This window comes from Thunnus thynnus, chromosome 12 (assembly GCF_963924715.1).
Source record: "Thunnus thynnus chromosome 12, fThuThy2.1, whole genome shotgun sequence".
Lineage (NCBI taxonomy): Eukaryota > Metazoa > Chordata > Actinopteri > Scombriformes > Scombridae > Thunnus > Thunnus thynnus.
Genome location: NC_089528.1, coordinates 17640655 through 17659760, shown reverse-complemented (window position 1 = coordinate 17659760; position 19106 = coordinate 17640655). Strand labels below are relative to the sequence as shown.

Sequence of the window (19106 nt, the reverse complement as noted above, 5' to 3'; positions counted from 1 at the left end):
CTTCTTTGTTCAATTGTTGAATTCTGGAGTCAGTGCGGTGATAAGTGTGACTGTTTGATGTAATCCTTTTGTATTTCATTCTGTCTTGCAGCTTTGTGCAATCAGTGTAGCACAAAGCAGCTTCAATACAAGGCCATACAGTAGTTGCGTTTATGTTATTTTCAGTCTTTTTTTCACAATCTTCGACCACTAAGCTGGAACTGTTGGGAGGGCAGAGCACAGTGTATAGGAAATTTACAAATCTAGCATTTTTTGGGGGAATGATAGACCAAGTAGGCTATACACAGCAGCCATTTCCAAAATGTCCACGAAGCACTGATATGAGAAAGTCCAAGGTAATGATTATCCAGGATAAGGATAAACTAAACATTATAGTGTAATGAGCTTTGAACTACTTGAAGAGCCTCAAGAATTATACAGAACTGCCCAAGTGCCTCAAGAGTTAACATTACAGCAAAGAAACAGCCTACAGAAATGGCATTGATTCATTTTTGATCAATAAAATTGGTAGTTTGGCTACAAACATTCAAAGCATCACTGTTACTTTCTGATGAATAAAGGCATATAGGACAGGGATCTATAGCAGTAAACATAATGTTTTTGTCAGTAATTCATTGTTTTGTTGTAGATATTGAAGGCCTGAAGTCTTAAACATTATTCAAATTGTAGTATTGTTTGAAAATGTGTGTGGCATTGTGGATTGGGCTTATACAGTATGCGTTTGTGGTGTCTTGTGAAAGGTAAAGGTTAATAAAAACAAAGCATTATGATTTGAAAATGTTAAGGTGTCTTGTTGGAAATTGATCTTATTGATACAGTGCATTGCTACCTTCTCATTTGCCAGAGTTTTTGGCAATAAAGTAAGTTATATGACTGTTTTGCTGCCCTCTGGCTTGCTGCTTCACTACTTGTCTGCAGCCAATCTGCAAATGTGTAGATTTGTCAACAGATAGCAGAATAGATTAAAGTTGCAGTATAACTTGGACCCTTTACAGCTCTGTTACTTATTCACTTGTGATTCACGTGTATTTTATGTTATTCCCAGCATGCACTTCTCTCTAATTTTCTTCTTTCCAAGTGTCTGTCAGAGCTCAGTACCTGACACTTGCAGCGTCCCTTGCACAGGGACCTTTTAAGACATGGCAGGAAGAAAACCTACAGGTTTATTTGCTCTTCACATTGTGTGTTTCCTCTGTGGTGCTACACTGTGTTTGGTAAGAGAGGGGTTTGTCTTGATACTGTGGTATGATAAATAGAAACTTGATATATTACTGTTACAAATCAATAAAATTTACATTTTAATTCTTTTTTGTTTAGCCCACAACAAAAGTATCAGGTAGGTGTTTTATTTTCAAACCAGCAAGACAGAACATATTTATTATTATTGTCACTTTTTTTGTTACTTTCTTCGTGAGTTTTTCTACATTTCTTTTCATATGTACTTTTGCAGACTACGATGTGGACGGTGGACGAGACCTTGACATTTTTGATATCAATGAAGGTATGCAAAAAGAAGAAAAACTTTTTTTTTCTTTTAGGTCTTCAGATTATTATTGTAAACCAATTTTCTTTGTGCCTGGTCTCCACAGAAGCAGGGCTGAATCTTGTAGAGGGGGACATTGTGATTGATGAGGTATGTTATTTAATTGCTTTTAATTGTCACCATTGAATTTTGTGAAGAAAGCTTAACCTTGACTCATTACTTCTGTCTTTTTGATTGCTTTTATTGACCGCTACAGAGGCAAACTCGAAATTCCCTAATAGGTGATGAGTACAGGTGGCCAAAGACAATCCCATACTTCATGCAAGATGACTTAGGTAAGAGTGTCTGTTAGAACATTTGAGGGGGTGGCTGTTTTTCTTTGCTGCAAAGAAAAACAGCCTTTTCTTCAATTACAGTAGCCAACATCAAAAATACTCTCAGTCTACAGTTTAGAACTGTATTTGAACACTGCATGGTGTATGCAGGACTGTATATTTAATGTTTGGCCATTTACAACCAAGACAGTGAGTAAAACATGTGTCTTATGGAAGTGGATGCAATCTTGAACCTTAAAAGCTTGAATAATTTGACCAAAGCACTTTTCATGAATTTACACAGCATTATGGTCAAGGCAGATGGCTGCCCACCTGGAGTCAGGTTCTGCTTGAGGTATCTTCCCGTTAAAGGGGAGTTTTTCCTAGCTGCTGTCACCAAGTGCTTGGTCATTGGAGAATGTTGGGTCTCTGTAAATAAAAGAGTACAGTCTAGACCTGCTCTATGTGAAAAGTTCCCTGTGATTTGGCGCAAGGCTATATAAATAAATTGACTTGAAATGGACTTGATCATAAAAAGGAATTTGGAAGACACATGTTTCATCTTTAACAGAATTGATTTATCATTGCTGCAGAGATCAATGCAAAAGGTGTGATTCTGAAGGCCTTTGAGCAGTACCGGCTCAAGACCTGCATTGACTTCAAGCCTTGGAATGGAGAAGCAAACTACATTTCCATCTTTAAAGGGGGCGGGTAAGGCAAATATAACCCTTGTTCATTTATTTTTCAAATTATTACAACACAGACCAAAAAGACATTGTGGAGTCTATGTGATGTTCATAAAAGCCTTGTTATTTTTCCAAAAGCTGTTTCTCCTCTGTGGGTAATCAGCAAGTTGGGGCGCAGAGATTGTCAATAGGGAGAAACTGTGACCGCATCGCCACCATTGAACATGAGTTCCTTCATGCTCTGGGTTTCTGGCATGAGCAGTCCAGGGCGGACCGCGATGATTATGTCAAAATCATGTGGGACCGCATCTCAGAGGGTATTGAACCTCTCACTGCTACTCTGACAACTAAATTATAATTAAGTTAAACACTTCTCGTTCATGCTCACACATAACATTTATTCTTTTATGACATGCCTGCTTCATGACTTCTATTTGAATGTTTATGTATCTAGCACACTGATCACAATTTTCTTAGATTGAGAAGGAATGTAAAGTAGATTTTATACATTATACATATACAAGCTTTTCACAAAAATTTACATTCTAATGAAATAGAAAAATCACTTCATTCCATGCAATGTTCAGGCAGTTTGTTATGGAGGACTTGAAGGAATGCACTTCATGCAGCAGTTGGTTTATTGCTTGTGTGATAAGCATTTACATGTGTTGTTTTCCTTTCCTGATAAGCAAAAGACATTATCAACACACTGAGGAATATAACACTGTGTATCATAGCTAATCATCAAATCATTAATCAATCATTTTAAGTAATTAAAGCACAAAGTACTTTGATATGTCAGCAGTCTTTACACATGTGTCAGCTGTTGATAAGCAACTGGGTGCAATGTTTTTATTACGTCTGAAATCTAAATCCATATTTAGAGTATGGAGATAATACATGAATAAATGTCTGATCTACAGGTAAAGAACACAACTTTAACACCTACGATGACACCACCTCCAGCTCTTTGGGCGTACCCTATGACTATGGCTCCATGATGCACTACAGTAAAAATGCCTTCCGTAACGGCACAGAGCCCACCATCATCACCAAGATCCCTGCGTTCAGTGATGTCATTGGCCAGCGTATGGAATTCAGTGACAGTGATCTGCTCAAGCTCAGTCGCCTCTATAACTGCAGTAAGAACCAACAAACCAATTGTCTTTATTGTCAGTAATAGAAGTGTTGGGTCTGCTTCAACCAACGTTTCCCACTGTTGGCTTGATTAATTCTGAGTTTTATTACACCTAATTCTAATTAATAATGTAGATGTCAGCTGTCAAAGAGATTTGACATTTGACAAAAAATGGATGAATAAGCAAAACATTTAAAAACTTTAAAAATTATGTAATCTATCCATTTATAGCAGTTCAAAGTCCAATGTGTGTGTGTTTATGAAATGTCTTCTAGCCAAGAGCTCCACGTTCCTGGACTCATGTGACTTTGAACGTGAGAACATCTGTGGTATGATCCAGGGTCAAGGGGATGAGGCTGATTGGGTCAGACTTGCCAAAGCTGCTGGAGGGCCCAACACTGACTACTCCAACATGGGCAAATGCACTGGTGAGGATTACCATGCAGGAATACACTTAACATGTGGTGCAGATACATATCTCTTCAATAAACATTGCTATTAGATAGAATGGTCTGTATTATCACACACTGTGCAAAGTGCCTTGAAGAAATGCTTAGGTGTTGACATTATGGCATTTGTATCTTTAGGCTCAGGGTATTTCATGCACTTCAGCACGGGTACAGCCAACATTGGAGATACAGCTCTGCTTGAGAGCAGGCTCCTTTACCCCAAAAGAGGTTACCAGTGTTTGCAGTTCTTTTACTACAACAGCGGCGGCCCCAGCGACACACTGAAGATCCTTGTCCGAGAGTATGACCAAGCTAACCCCACCGGAAAACTGCGCCTTATAAAGACCATAGATGGTGACTATTACTAAATGTTATTACAGCTCAAAATGTACTATTACAATCTGACCATCATGTTCATACTGTTCAATAAATTCCATGTTTTTACCTTATGTGCTGTAACAGGATCCCCTAAGGAAGAGTGGCAACTTCACCACGTGAGTCTGGACATCAAAACAAAATTCCGCGTTGTCTTTCAAGGAACTAAGGAGGGCTCTGGGCCCTCTGAAGGGGGGCTGTCCCTGGATGACATTAACCTCTCTGAGACCACCTGTCCAGAGTTTATATGGCGAGTGAAAAACTTCAGTCATGTTATGGAAACCACCCCACCAAATACACCTATCTTCAGCCCCCCATTCACCTCTAAGGAGAATTACACCTTCCAGATGTCGCTGTACCCCAGTGGTAAGGCAGGCTATCCTGGTGAGTTGTCAGCCTTTGCTCATCTGGTGGCCCGTGAAGGGGACACTGGGCAGAAATGGCCATGTCCCTGGAAACAGATGACCATGATGCTCATGGACCAGCACCCGCACATCCAAAAGCGTATGTCCAACCAGCGCAGTGTCACCACTGACCCCAACATGAAGGCAACAGGTGTGGCTATTTTCAGTGTGAAAAAGATGATTTAAATTAATTGATATTTATGTAAAAACATTTCACATATCTACATATTGTATTTGCTCTAATACTGTATTTATACACCCTTTTAAACAGACTCTGAGATATTTTTCTGGGATGACCCTCGCAAGGTGGGTGTTGAGGTCACAGATGCAGATGGGTCTAAGTATTTCCGAGGGCCAGGCGCCGGCACAGCAGTGTATCTCACCCACCTCAGAGCCAAGAGCAGGGATTTTATCAAGGGAGGGGATGCCATCTTTCTCCTCACCATGGAGGGTAAAAACACCAGATTACAGTTTACACTCAGTAGATTTCTAAATAAACGCTGTCAATGTGTACAAAGATACTACATAAGTCATAATTTATATTATAAATGTACGTATTTTATATTATGACATCCATCCTGTCATACATTATATCAATCACTTCATTCATTAGTATGCTGCATACTCATCTCTCCCTATCGTGCACAGCATTTGTAGGATCATGTATACCAGTGATGCATGATTAGATCTGTGATTTATGTACCCACTAGAGTCAATCATGCAATCCAATCATGCCTGTTTATTTCATGTTCATCCATGCTCCTCCACAATTAACTGGCCTCTCCTTGTGCTGTCCCTCTTTAGATGTGGCCCATCTGACTGTGAGCCAGCCTCTGCCTTCCACAACCCTGCAACCTGCCACCACCTCACCCCATGATGCCTGCTCTAACATACAATGTCTGAATGATGGAGTGTGCGTGGTGGATGAAGGGAAGGCTTCTTGCAGGTGAGGGCTTTTTTGAGCACACTCACTAAAATGTGAATGTACCACTTTGCAAGCCCTTAATGATCCCGGCTGACTTTTCAAAATCAAAAAAGAGCGACCCAAATTTTCACAACCTTGTGTCCTTGTGTGATGGTTTGACATTTGGGGAATTACACGTATTTGATTTTTTGCTGAAAGTTAGATGAGAAGATTGATACCACTCTCAGACATTTTCATGATCATCTCTACAAAAAAATAAAGAAAGAAAAAGGCCTAATAATTCCCAAAAATTTGAACTATTCCTTTAAGAGCCTGGATTAATTATTTGAAAAAAGTATGCTTTTGCAAGCGGGTATTTCAAATATTTGATGTTCAATGTCTGAGAACCGCACCTCATCTAAATAAATCAGTTCACTACTGAATCAGTTCAGTAGTGAATCATCTTGTCCCATTTGGTTAAGTTTCTCTCATATTTACCTTCTACCAATTTTCCATCACAATCTATGGACACTCTCTAAGAACACTGGGAATACCGTCAAGTCAGATTTTTCCCTCTCATCTTTTCTTTCTCTGCTCTCCAGGTGTGCGGTGGGTGATGACTGGTGGTACTATGGGGACAGCTGTCAGCATAAGGGGTCCGACATGGACAAAACCACCCTTGCACTCGCCTCCTCTCTGTCTGTACTGGGAGTCATGCTGGTGATTACAGTGGTCAGTGTCGTCTGTTTGAAGAAGAAGTATAAGAAACGCAGTGATGACATAAGTCATGTCATAGAAAACATAAACTCTAAACTCTGAACTTTCCAATGACAGCAAAATAGAAAATCTGACTTTAAGTAAAATAAATCAGAATTCATCAGCTGTATGTTTATGCTAAAAATTGTGTAAATCAGGCTTTGGAGTTATAGAATTAAGGTTTTTAACCCCAATGTTCAAAGGTAATGACATGACATTATGATAGATTGCCCCCTTCTGGTCATTCAATGTAATAACAACAAAGCAATGTAAGAATATTATTATGTTAAATAAATTATTTTGAACTTAAGTTTTCAGTGAATGTTTTCATATAAAATCTAAACTGCACAAACATAAAACTTTGCATATGTGGTTAACTATTAAAAACAAGTCAGACAGTGTGACTTATATTCACAAATTTAAAATTTATTATACCAAAGACAGGAACATTTGTGATGTCTCTTTTCCATGTGGATATATTTGTTTGTATTACTGAACTTGACACAGTCATGCCGGTGATAACAGTTACTGTAGGAGGGATGTGGGACTAATATTTCCTGTGAGTGTCCATGTATGTGTGTTTGTGTGTGTGTGTGTGTGTGTGTGTATGTGTGTGTGTGTGTGCGTGAATGCAAGTGTGCATGCAAAAATCAGTCTAGTAGTGTTCATTAGATACAGTGATGACTACAGGACATCACAATCAAACAAAGTGGAGCAAACCATAGCAATTTTGTGTAGTTATATTGCATGGAATGTTGGGGTTTCTGAACTGCAGTTGCACATTTACATTTGTATGTGTAAGTTTGTGTGTGTGTGTTTGTGTGTGTGTGTGTGTGTGTGTGTGTGTGTGTTGTATTTGTGGGTCTACGTTGTGAAAGGGATAAAGTGGGGAGTGATACCTCCATAACAGCAAACTCTGTGTGAACCGCACATCCTCCCGACCACTAAAACCTTCACCGACATACAAGGTACGCAGTTCCTTTTAAAAGCATCAGTATACAACTTTTCTCTTATTTACAATCATTGGAGAAAAAAAAAATCACCATTTCTCTCAGAGAAGATTAGTAAAAGTGACTGAGTCACCATAAAGAGTATGCAACTCCTAGGAGTTAGTATTTAAAATTTCTACAAAAAATTTCTATGCCATTTTACAGGCCAAGAGCCATGATTTACTGAAGAAATACAGTATTTTAAGTGCACTATCTACAACAGTTACGTGTGGTATTACTGGTGTACCATTCGACATAGTTCACTGATAGTAAAAAGATTATGTGTCTCTGCTTTAAAAAGTTCTTTCAGCAACTTCACTGCTTTCACATTAAAAGATATGGTGAGTTCTTACAAAACAAACGAACAAACAAACCATGGAATTGTTATCCATATTAACAAGTGTTGTGGCGAGCTAATGCTATTGCAAAGAGACTAGTGTTGATACATACTCAGCTGGTTGTCTAATGTAAAAACAACACCACAGTCTGTGTGAAGGGCACAACCGTGGACAGAGGGAACCATGTCCACAAAATATTCAAGAGGGTTGAGTATCATTAAAGGGCTCGTTTGCTTGTTTTTTCTATGGGTTGCTTGAGTAAAAAACAGGTGGAGCGGGTTACAGTGCATGGTTCTGCAATGATGAGGCTGTGTCGAGCTGGAAGGCTTTTTAGAAAAAGTAGCAAGAAACTTTTTCATTAGCATTTTACAGCCTCTCATTTATGTGTGTCCATATACGGGAAAATCAGAGCGGTTAGGTCGATGGTTGGGTTCTGTGCATGCTGCAGCTGGGAGAGAGATGAGACTGTAGTTGGTGGTTTTGCTGCTCAGAGAGGGGTGTCGTAGTAGTCAGTGGGATGATCGGTCCCAGGTGGCTTCTGCTGTTTCTGCTGATGCTGCTTCATGATTTCCTTCACTTCCTCCTCCAGTTCAGGGGGGATGATGAACTGGTCATCTGGGTCAGGCTGGGCTGGAGCTGTGAAATAACCCCCAGACTTCTTAGAGGGGGCGTCCGCAGCCACCTCGATAAGGTTGTGACTCTTTTCCTGGCGTGCCACCGACCCATTAGCCCTCCTCTTTCCACCCACCATCTTTCCCCCATCCCCACCTCCCAGTCCAACTCCTTGCCACGATTCGTCTCTATCCAGCCCATTCTCAGCCTCCCCGAGGCTCATGTCGACCCCTTCTTCCAGAGGCTCTGGGGTGCAAGGTGGCGGAGGGGGTGGGGGAAGAGAAAGTAAGGTGCGGTCCTGGCCAGAGGATGATGGTAAAGACGTTTGGGGTGACGAGGAGGAGGACTCTGATTTGAGGCAGTGAACATCTGCCTCTACTTCCACACGGCTACCGTTAGAGAAGACACCAGCAATGGGCTCCTCGTCCTCGCTGTCCAGCCCGTTGTCAGACAGGGCGCTAGAGAAGGTGGCACTAGACAGCTGCCTCTGGAAGGAGCCTGCTAGGCAGGCTGGATGGAGGGCGCAGCAGCTGCGGGCAGATGGCAGCTCTGAACCTGGGAACAAATACTGGCAGGGTTGGGTTGTTGTGTGGGCCTGCTGGTGCTGTAGGGACAGCGAGTGGGCCTGATGATGCAGGTGGAGGTGAGGGTGGTGGGGCTGCTCGTGGAGCAACACCAAGGAGCTTTGTGGTGGCTCATCAGATGAGGCTGTGGATCCCACCTCACTGCTCATCTCGCTGGTGCTTATCTCACTGCTGATTTCACTGCAGGAGGAAGGGGGCACAGGGAGGGAGCCATCAGAGGGCCGCTCCTTGATGGCAGAGGACGACGGGGGATAGGGGCCCAAGCCGGGGCTCGGGGGTGGCTGGGGAGGCTCAGAGCAGCAGCAAGAGCAGCAGTCTTCACTCACACTGAGCTGGACCACAACAGCGCTGAGGCTGTCGGTGCAGCCGTAGCCCTGTGCCAGTGTGCACAGCTTCTTAGCAGCAGCCAGGCCGTCTGGGACGTTTCGGACAGCCTCCACAGCTTCGGTGGGAGACACAGCGTCCCACAAGCCCCGGCTGCCCAGGATGAAGAACTCATCCTGGGGGGTGAGAGTTACTGTGTGCACGTAGGGACAAGGGATGACGGATGGGTAAAGGAAGGAGTAGCCCATGATTCGGGTAGAATCTGTCACACCATTAACCTTGTTGTCCTGTGGGAAAAAATATAAATCATCAATATAATGCTCATGCAGTGCATGTTGAAAATTACATTTTCATTTATATTCTACATAGATTTCCATCTACCTCAGTGATGATAGCCCTGTGCTGCCTGATCCTGCGGTACTCCTCTTCGAGCCCTACGTTGTGAAGCAAGGACAGGGACAATGGTTTTCCATCACGGCACAGGATGGCCTGACACTTGCCAACGTTAGCAGCTGTCAAGGTGAAGCAGCCACCGGGGTCGGTGGGGTCGTGGCGGATGTGACACAGAGCTGCTGAGCCACCCAGTTTCTGACCTGCAGTTCCCAGTTTCCTAAAGTGGCAAAAGAAGGGAGATATGAGAAGAGGGGGCAATGTAACTATTTAATATCTTTAGTTAGTTATTTACTGTGCAGATTATAGACAAGACAACGTCAAGCTTGTACCTTTGCATGACAAGGAAAGTGTTGGTCATGTAGTCCTCTTCTCTTTTGGTCTTGTGTAGTTCTTCAGCCAGCACGTCATTCATTGTGCACTGCAATAGGTAGGGCACTTCCACATTCCTGTCCCCGTCAAACACACCATACAGAGCCTCACGACTCCCGCAGAAACTGTTCACTGAAAGGGCTGCAACACACAGTCTGAAAAGAAAAACAGAAGAAGGCCATAACGTCAATGAGGCATGTGCTCAGTGAGGAAACAATGAAGGCTTCAAAGACATAATGACTTCTCTGTTCACATATTGATAATAATACTCCGCACACTAATAACCATGGAAACAATGCCTTCTATGATTCATTTGACTGTACAGCAGCGTCTCTGTCATCCAAGCAGACTTGTCTATTGAACAACACTTCCGTAAATGGAACTGTGGAAGCAATATGTGCAACAGCTTGAATCGCTTCTTCAGCATGCACATTAAAGTGTTGAATTGGAAATTTAGCCCATGCAGAGATGTATTGACATATGAGTATACATGATTTGTGTTATCAATAAGCACTGCCTTAATATTTTTTTCATTTGAGTCATCTGGCTTGAACAATGTGAATTGTCAAGAAGTTTAGATTAGTGAGGCTTTACTGGACAAGTGTGATGGCGGTTGTTTTTTTCTGTTTTTTTTTTTTTTTAATCATTGACTGCATTGAACTCACTTGTTCTTGACACCTGAGGCTTCTGTGTAACCATGACTCCACACAGCAGGCCCACCAGATGCCTCATTCGATGAAAAGGTTGGAGGCGGATCGATACGAAAGCAGCGAATATTACTGAAAAACAACAAAGCATAAAATACATTAAATTCATTGTGTCATGAAGAAGCGTAGAGACACATGAGCCACTGAGATAACATTAAGTGTAGATACAATTTATTATTGTGGGGAAATAAGACCATTAAAACAGCAAGCAACATAATTCAAAAACAAAAGAAGGTAAATTTAAAAGGGTAAGGAAAATATTACAAATGGAAAAAAATCTGAATGAAGAAAATTGAAACACAACCTACATGTTTATAAAATTATTACATACTTGAGTTGCTCGAGGGTCTTGTGGTCTAAGTTAAGACGTGGGTTTCCAGTCAGGTCCAGTTCCTGAAGCTTGGGAGGCAGATTCTCTGGCAGCGTGATCTCATTCAGCTCATTACAGCTCAGATCCACACACTGACAACAGAGCACAAGATGTGAATACTCACAAATGTGTATATATATAGAAATGCATATAGAAATCAGGCTTAAGGGCATGTATTGTAGATATACACATACGCATGCTATTACTATTGTCTTACTTTCATTTCCATCAGCTGCATGACCTCGGGAAAGACCTCGATGGCGTTGGAGTGGGCGATGAGCGTGTGCATCCGTCGGCAATTCATGATGGTGGTGGGCACAGACTTCAGCATGTTTCCACTCAGGTCCACCTCCTCCAGCTCCTCCAACTTGGCCATTTTACTAAAGGATGAGAAGTAAAGTAAGTGTGTAAAGTGGTGCTGAAACTATTAATTGATTAGTTGAATGAGAGAAAATTAATGGACAACAATTTGGATGGCTGATTAAGTCATATTTAAGTCATTCATCAAGGAAAATGGCAAATTTTGGTCGGTTCCAGCATCTCAAATATGCAGATTTTCTCTTTTTTTCCCTTATTTTATATTATTGTAAATTCTCTTTGGGTTTTGGACTGTTGATTGGAGAAAACAAAACACCCTAAGATGTCATCTTGTGCTCTTGAAAACAATTTTTCATTATTTTATATGATTAATGATAATGAAAATAATTATTCGATTCAACCCTAATGTAAAATATGGGTGAGAAAGTAGAGTCTTTACCTGGCTGGGAAGGTCTGGAGATGGTTGTACGCCATGTGCAGAACTCGAAGGTGTGTGTGGCCTGTTAGCATGGGTACACACTTGTCTGTCAGTCGGTTATTGGTCAGGTAGAGTTCCTGCAGGATGCTGTGGCTCTCCTCCGATAGGGTGGAAGGAGGCAGGTGCTCCAGCTTATTGGCTGATGCGTTTACACATCGCAAGCTGAGAAAAAAAAAAGGAGGGGTACACATTAATTTTTGTTTTCCTTCAGACAGGGACATTAAAAATGGGATAAGTCACTTAAATTACAAACTTGATAATGAATTCATACTTCGATGACCCCTATTAAAGCCTTTCCTTCTTCCATTTGTGCCAGTGTTGGTTGTTTTATATTCACCTGTCATACTTGCCCTTGGATATCTTGTTCTCGATTAAAACCCTGTTCATAATTCCTGTCTTTCATCTTCATATAGCTGAATTTCCCCTACACTTAATCTTCTTATCAGATGTCGAGTGCATTACATTGATAAAAAAAAAAAAAAAATTAAAAATCACTTCCAGGTGATGATTGATGCTACCTGTCAGATTTGAGGAACAGGTTACAGGGCAGCTCCACGAGTTGATTGTGCTGTACGTCTAAAACCTCCAGCAGAGGGCGCTCCACTCTTTCAGGCAGTTTTTGCAACTGGTTATGTCCTGCACTCAGCTTCCTCAGACTGTTGCTGCATAACAACCTGCGGCACGAAGAGCACAGAGACAGTTGAGTCAGGACATCAAAGATAAACATATGGGCTCCTCTGAACCTACAGTGGCGTATGATGGATTGACATATAGATAGATAGATAGATAGATAGATAGATAGATAGATAGATAGATAGATAGATAGAATAAGCTGAAATAGTCATGGAAATGAGGATAGTGCAAGAGCAGGACAGGGGCGATGAGGACGTTAAACCAGAAAATAGTAGCGCCTCTAGTGGAGCCTGCAGCTTAAATTCATCATTCTGACACTTATTGGGCAAAAAATAAATCTACAGAAAATGAGGGGACCAGAGAAAGAGAGAGAAGGGAAGAGAAAAAAATGAAAAGAGAGAAAGCAGAGGGATGAAGGTTGACAGAGCCAATGTGAAACAGAGAGAAGAGGAGGGAGTGAGCTGCATCTGAGCTGACCTTCCAAAAGGCTAAATAAAGAGGAAGAAAATGGCTGTGGAGGTTACAGGCTGTATGTGTGATTTATGAGGCTCTATGGGGTATAGATGACTGGCCAGCAAAGGGCAGGGAGAATAATGCAGCGCTGTACACCATCTACAGGCTACGGACACATTGCTGAGACTTACCGTGCCGGGAGCTCAGCGATGAGGTTGTGGCTGACATCCAGAACTTCAAGTTTCTTTGCTTCGCACAGCCAGTCTGGCATGGACTCCATATGGTTCCTACAGGAGGAGAGGGGAAAGTAAGATACCTAATATGGAGTATAGTACACTGGAATACTGCATGTCTTTGAATTTTCTGCTGTGCTGCCCCAGAAAAGACCAGGCAGCAACTCTGGTTCTTTTTGAAATTTGGCTTTTTTCATATTTTGTAATATGTCAGACTAAAAAGGAGAAAAATAATTACAACTATCAACAGAAGAGCTGATAAAAGGTCCAAAAGTCTCTCAAGGCCATATTGGAAAAAGTATTCAAAACTAATCACATCAGCCCTTACAAATTACAGTACAGTACTCTTCAATGCCTTTTTAATCAACCATGAGGAAATGGGGTACAGTAGTCTATCTATCATTTAACAATTAAAGGTCATGTCAAAGATCAGGGTTGACACAGTTTAAGAATTACGGCCCTAAGTTCACATTTCACCACACATTCAAAGATCATTTGATATGGCTATGAAGTTATAAGACCTTTACATATATTTTTCTCAGTTACACACTAAACAATCACTATGCTTTTGCAGGTTAGGGAGGATGTACTGTAAATGAGCTACATTATCAAAATTGTTCTTCTCAGGTTCCAATTAGTGCTGCATTCCTTTTTTAATGTGTGTACTTTTGGGATTCTTCTCACCTCGAGATGTCCATGTAACTAAGATTGGAGGGCACAGGACTAACATCCAGATGTCGTAGCTCTGTAGGGAGAAATCCAAACACATTAACCTACAGCAAGGACAGACACGGTCTATTACAAAAGTAGGTAGATGGAAAATGGAGGGGGAGCGTTTGGAAAGGAGGGGAGAGGGGGGTGATGACAAGTTAGGGAGGGATGATGGAGAGAGACTGCAGTACTGATGAGAAATGAAATGTGATGTGAGATGGAGGGGGATCTGTCTTTTCTTAACCACACATGATTGCCCTCCTGGGGAACATGAAGTCCTGCATGCCAAAACCCACCGTTATTGGAGGCGTAGATGCCTTTGAGCAAGGAGCCCTTGGCTTTGAGGCTGGTGATGCAGTTCCTCTCGCAGTGAAGCACCTCCAGCCTGGGGAAGACAGAGGCGTCCAGGTCCGTCAGCCTGTTATCCCTCACATCCAGCTGGGTCACGTGCCTCAGCAGGTCAGGCTCATCTGGCACCATGCTGGAGATCTTATTCAACCTGACAGAGAGGGCAGAGAGGAGGCAACAGTTCACTCCAATTGGTTCAGATAGAAACGCACAGGCTGTGGCCTTTCTTGTAAGGCAGGGAAAATGCCTTGGGTGATGGCTGATATATTGTGCAGCTTATTGAGTTCTCCTCTCACTTTAGTTTTTTTCAATGTGCAACACTGATGAAGTGTTTTTTGACTTATAAAGTGAGTGGTTTCTAGCACCCTGTCTGGCATTCTGTTACCTACTGCTACTATCCTCTATTCAAGTATTCTTCAATGACATTTAAACAATCAACAACAAAGACTGATAAGACAAGATATATTATTCTGTTCTATAAACAAATACCTGAATTTGTCTTATTATATCTCCTGTAAGCTTACTCATAAAAATTAAAAGTGCCCAAAAGAGAAGGGCTGCAACTAGTGATTATTTTCATAATCGATCACTGTAATCTGTAAATTATTCTAATCTGCGAAATGTTAGAAAAAGTGAATAATGCCTACACAGTTTCCCACAGCCCAAGGTGACACTTGTTTTGTCAGACTAACATTTCAAATCTAAAGTTATTCCATTTAAAAATCATATAAAGCAGAGACAACCAGCAAATATTTGAGAAGCTGGGTGCAGTGAATGCTTTGCATTTTTGCATGACTAGAGATTTAACAATTATACGATTATTAAAATTGTTGTTGAGGAATTGGTCAACTAATTGACCAATTTTCTAGAAATGACAGGGAAGAAACTTGAAAAACAGAAAAAGCAGTAACAACACATCCTCATCACAGACACTGAGTGATCTTTGCCCAAACAAGTGAGAATGCTGGAAAAACGATTTTACTGACCCTGTCTGAGCAAAGTCGGAGGGAGTGAAGTATTAACTGGAAAATAGTGCAAGTCACTCCAGCTCTGGGCTTTTCAAAACAATGGGAGGACACCTGATGGAGCCACTACAGGCAAATGATTTCCTGATTCCGTGCTGTTTGGCTGTCTGCTCGTGCTTTGGCTTCCTCTCACTGCTTTTGTTTCTATCATTAGTGAGATAACATGTGTCTTCCAGTGCATTGATTGGAACATGCAGGACTGAGGACTACAAGTGATGGTTGGTGTTGTCAAAGTCTAATCATTAAACCAGACATCATGATTTATTTATATGAATATTTTCCATATGTAGAAATCGGTCTGTATTTACTGTACCTTAGATCAATGTGTTTGACACGGAGGAGTCTGAAATTCTGCAAGGTGAGGGTTTCTAGGTTGTTGCCGGCCATGCACAGCTTCTCCATGGAAGCCAACCGCTCCAGCACTTGGGGCACATGACTGAACAGGTTGAAGGAAAGGCCTAAGTAGCTCAGCCGCTGGAGTGAACCCAGCTCATTGGGCAGCTCATCCAGGCTGTTGCCGTCCAACAGGAACGTCTGCAAACTGAGACAGGGGCATAAAATTAGACAATTGACCTTGTTTGTTAAAGAGGAGATAGGTGGGGTAGCGCTTTAGTAAACAATAGTCTTTATTTGCACAGGTGGATTTACGATAAAGTGCTCACTGGGAGTTTTTCTGCATTCAAAATCTTTTCAATTATTATCCAGCAGGTGGCAGTAACAGCACAAATGCCCTCTGGCCACTTGAGGAACTTACAGGCATACCGGATCATTCCTGCAGATTAACTTCTCATCTAGCTCTGCTTCAACCCCCACACCTGTATGTTAAGTTTAGAAATCAGTTTGAAGCACATGTCCAATCCAAGCTGTCCAAATCCAGGTACTAAATTGCTCCCTGAAATGATAGGTTCACAATTCTTCAAGTCTGTCTTAAAATAATATTCAGGGCCCATATGAACATTGAAATAGTTTTTGCTTGCTGTAATCATTCCTCCTGTTCATGCTGGCCGTTAAGGAATGCCTTCCTAATGCACTTACAATGTAAGCAATGGGGAGAAAAATCTACAGTCCTTGTTCTGTGTAAAAATGTATTCAAAAGTTCATATGAAGTTAACATGAGGCTTCAGCCGTCTGAGTTAATCAAATCATATCCCAATGTTTCTTGTAGTTTTCTAGTCCTTCTTGCCAGTATGAACAGGCGGAATGATTACAGCAAGCAAAACCTGTTTCAGTGTTCATGTGGACACAGTTGAGACAGACAACTGAGTCTGTCTTGAAAAATTGTGAAACTATCACTTAAGCTACATATGTGTCCTGTATTACCATAGTGGAGTATATTGGACAGAATAACTCATGATTTATCCAGTTTAAGACCTTTATTTCATTATACTATTTAAATATTTTGCATTCTACTGACACTCCTTTAAAGAGTGAGTAATAGGGTTTTTCCACAAGCAAGGGGGTTGGAACTGGAGCTCAATGAAATAAAAACTGTTTTTCAGCCAGTGAAATCAAATTTGCTCCATCCTCTTGAAAAGATTGGCCTGGAACTAAGAAATCAATAGTCATGTTGTCACCATGTAAAACCTAATATAATTTCTCTGCCTCAATAACCAAATGAAACAATTTATTTCAACAATGTAAATTAGTGGTCTATCATAGAGACATTAGTATATAGTCTTCAAGAGAAATGCAAGATGAAGAAAAGAAAAACTCAGGTGTGTGCCAAAATACAAGAGACAGTCAAAACTGGAATCTCTGCATACAACAGATTAGCTTAATTGCAAGCAGAAGAAAGTAAATACAATGACAACAGATAATACAAAAACATTTTAACATTTTAAGTAGCCCAGTAATAAGAATGGACTGAAGTGAATAGAAGCGAAACTAAACAGACCAGAGACACGCCATGACTGAGGCAAAATGTGAATGGCAATCACCACAAATCATTTATAAAGGTTGTGTTGTTGTTTTCTCACATGTTTAAACTAGCAAAGTATGCCATGGTGGTTGTAATGCCATATGTGTGTTGCTAGGTAACGCCCCATTTGGCTATGTAAACTTTTGACACTCAAACTGGCAAAAAAATGTGGTTAGTCTCTGAAAAGGTTCACTGGTTTCCAAGCCCTGAGACAGCATCAATACAAGCACTGACCCCAGGTCAGCACTGGTACAAAAAAGTTGGATAATTGCCAACATCACAAGCAGCAAAAAGAAGGAAGAGGTAAAGTACACAACCAAAACAAAATCCATAGTAGAATATCCAACAAAAGAAAAACAACTATGGTGTGTTTTTGAACAGAGCTCTGATATGCCTGAACCTTCGATGCAAGCACATTCAACTTTTAGGTTTACTGAAGATTTAGATCTTGCAACATAAACACTACTGGTTCTCTGAAACTCTTAAACAGATAATGACAGTTCTCGTCAGTTCTGTAACCACAATAACTTCCTCCTGTTACCTACTTGGTCATGGCTCCCACAGAGCTGGGGACAGAGGCCAGGTAGTTACAGCTGAGGTTGACCTCAGTCAGGGTGGGGATGTCACAGATGGCCAGAGGGAACTGGCCGAGGTGGTTGTTGGACAAGTTGAGGCTCCGCAGACGAGAAAACCTGGAAATAGAAGATGAAAGTATTAATGAAGAATTCGATATCAGAGAAGAGAAGAGAAGAGAAGAGAAGAGAAGAGAAGAGAAGAGAAGAGAAGAGAAGAGAAGAGAAGAGAAGAGAAGAGAAGAGAAGAGAAGAGAAGAGAAGAGAAGGAGTGATTGGAGATGTAGTTGTATCTTGTCAACATGAATACTGCAAGAGCGTAGAGGATATTCATAAATATATTCATGAGCAATAGAGCAAAGTATAGACAGAACTTGTTTAAGTGAAAAAAAAACACACACAGTTGGGTTCAACACACCCATAAACAAGGCTTTCCTCAATAGTAGGCTTAAACCTTCACATTTGATTGTTGAGCAAACAATTGCAGCATTGACGTCTGTGTTGTTCATTCAAACACCAGTGACCAGTGGCATTTGGCGCAGCGTCCCATGGCAGAACGGTGACCTTCAGAGGGGTTAGCCCCTTAGGGGGGAGGGAGCCGAGGGAACAAGGCAAAGCAGGGGAAAGGACTCTCTCTGTCTTTATTTATCCATCTACACGCATACAGACACACGCACGCAACCTGTTATCACCTATCATGTGCATAGGGAGAGAGCAGCTATGGCAAGCCGGAGATAGGGAGCGTGCTATATGAGCACCACGGGCTGCAGCAGCTGCTTAAACTGGCACTACTTGATTTTCCTCCCTGTGTACACATACAGGTTACACACATATGCTCACAGAGTATCATAGTGATGGAGGAAAAAGGCAACTCAGACGTCAAGGCTATTGATTAGGGTGGCCAAGTAATTCCAGCTGAGGGTGACTCCTGCAGGCAGTGCGTGGGGGGTGTGTGGGAAAATGTCATTCCACCATTAAATCAACCTCTGCAATCTGCTGAGTAATGCTCATAGCCCTCCTCAGACTCCCCTCCTCAGTCTTCTTGTCAGACTCTCTTCTTGTCTGTGTCATACTCTGGGTTTCTGTCCTATCACACCATTCCCTTGCTTGAATTTTAAATCATGTCTGGAGTATTTAAAGCTGCACTAGTATTTTTTTTATATTATCAGTGGAACAATAGATTACAAGTTTTGCTAGTAGTCACAACCTACAGAGACTCACT

At 41.5% G+C, this 19106-nt stretch overlaps 2 protein-coding genes across 2 annotated transcripts in view; one reads left to right on the top strand and one right to left on the bottom strand.

Annotated features, from left to right (window-relative positions):
• Positions 1-1083: 1083 nt before the first annotated feature.
• On the top strand, positions 1084-6819 carry mep1bb (meprin A subunit beta b). The gene is made up of 14 exons (XM_067605986.1): positions 1084-1214; positions 1318-1336; positions 1451-1501; positions 1590-1633; positions 1740-1818; positions 2391-2508; positions 2622-2800; positions 3407-3625; positions 3897-4049; positions 4209-4424; positions 4533-5000; positions 5121-5300; positions 5654-5795; positions 6356-6819. The coding sequence occupies exons 1-14, from the start codon at positions 1140-1142 to the stop codon at positions 6570-6572; spliced, it is 2160 nt and encodes a 719-aa protein (XP_067462087.1). The 5' UTR covers positions 1084-1139; the 3' UTR covers positions 6573-6819.
• A 498-nt stretch (positions 6820-7317) lies between these two features.
• Positions 7318-19106, bottom strand: part of phlpp1 (PH domain and leucine rich repeat protein phosphatase 1) — a 46833-nt gene continuing 35044 nt past the window's right edge. Inside the window, exons 5-17 of the mRNA XM_067605985.1 lie at positions 17858-18004; positions 15708-15935; positions 14318-14520; positions 13995-14055; positions 13269-13364; positions 12510-12665; positions 11953-12153; positions 11413-11575; positions 11157-11287; positions 10784-10897; positions 10079-10273; positions 9738-9966; positions 7318-9643 (exon numbers count right to left, since the gene is read on the bottom strand). Of these exons, the coding sequence (XP_067462086.1) occupies positions 8324-9643; positions 9738-9966; positions 10079-10273; positions 10784-10897; positions 11157-11287; positions 11413-11575; positions 11953-12153; positions 12510-12665; positions 13269-13364; positions 13995-14055; positions 14318-14520; positions 15708-15935; positions 17858-18004 (3244 nt within the window). The 3' untranslated portion in view covers positions 7318-8323. The remainder of the gene's footprint in view (positions 9644-9737; positions 9967-10078; positions 10274-10783; positions 10898-11156; positions 11288-11412; positions 11576-11952; positions 12154-12509; positions 12666-13268; positions 13365-13994; positions 14056-14317; positions 14521-15707; positions 15936-17857; positions 18005-19106) is intronic.

Excerpts from the sequence above, each read along its gene's own strand:
- mep1bb (XM_067605986.1), top strand. The coding sequence starts at position 1,140 with ATGGCAGGAAGAAAACCTACAGGTTTATTTGCTCTTCACATTGTGTGT. Across the intron at positions 1,634-1,739 it reads GGGACATTGTGATTGATGAG|AGGCAAACTCGAAATTCCCT; the intron begins GTATGTTATTTA and ends TGACCGCTACAG. Across the intron at positions 5,796-6,355 it reads GAAGGGAAGGCTTCTTGCAG|GTGTGCGGTGGGTGATGACT; the intron begins GTGAGGGCTTTT and ends TCTGCTCTCCAG.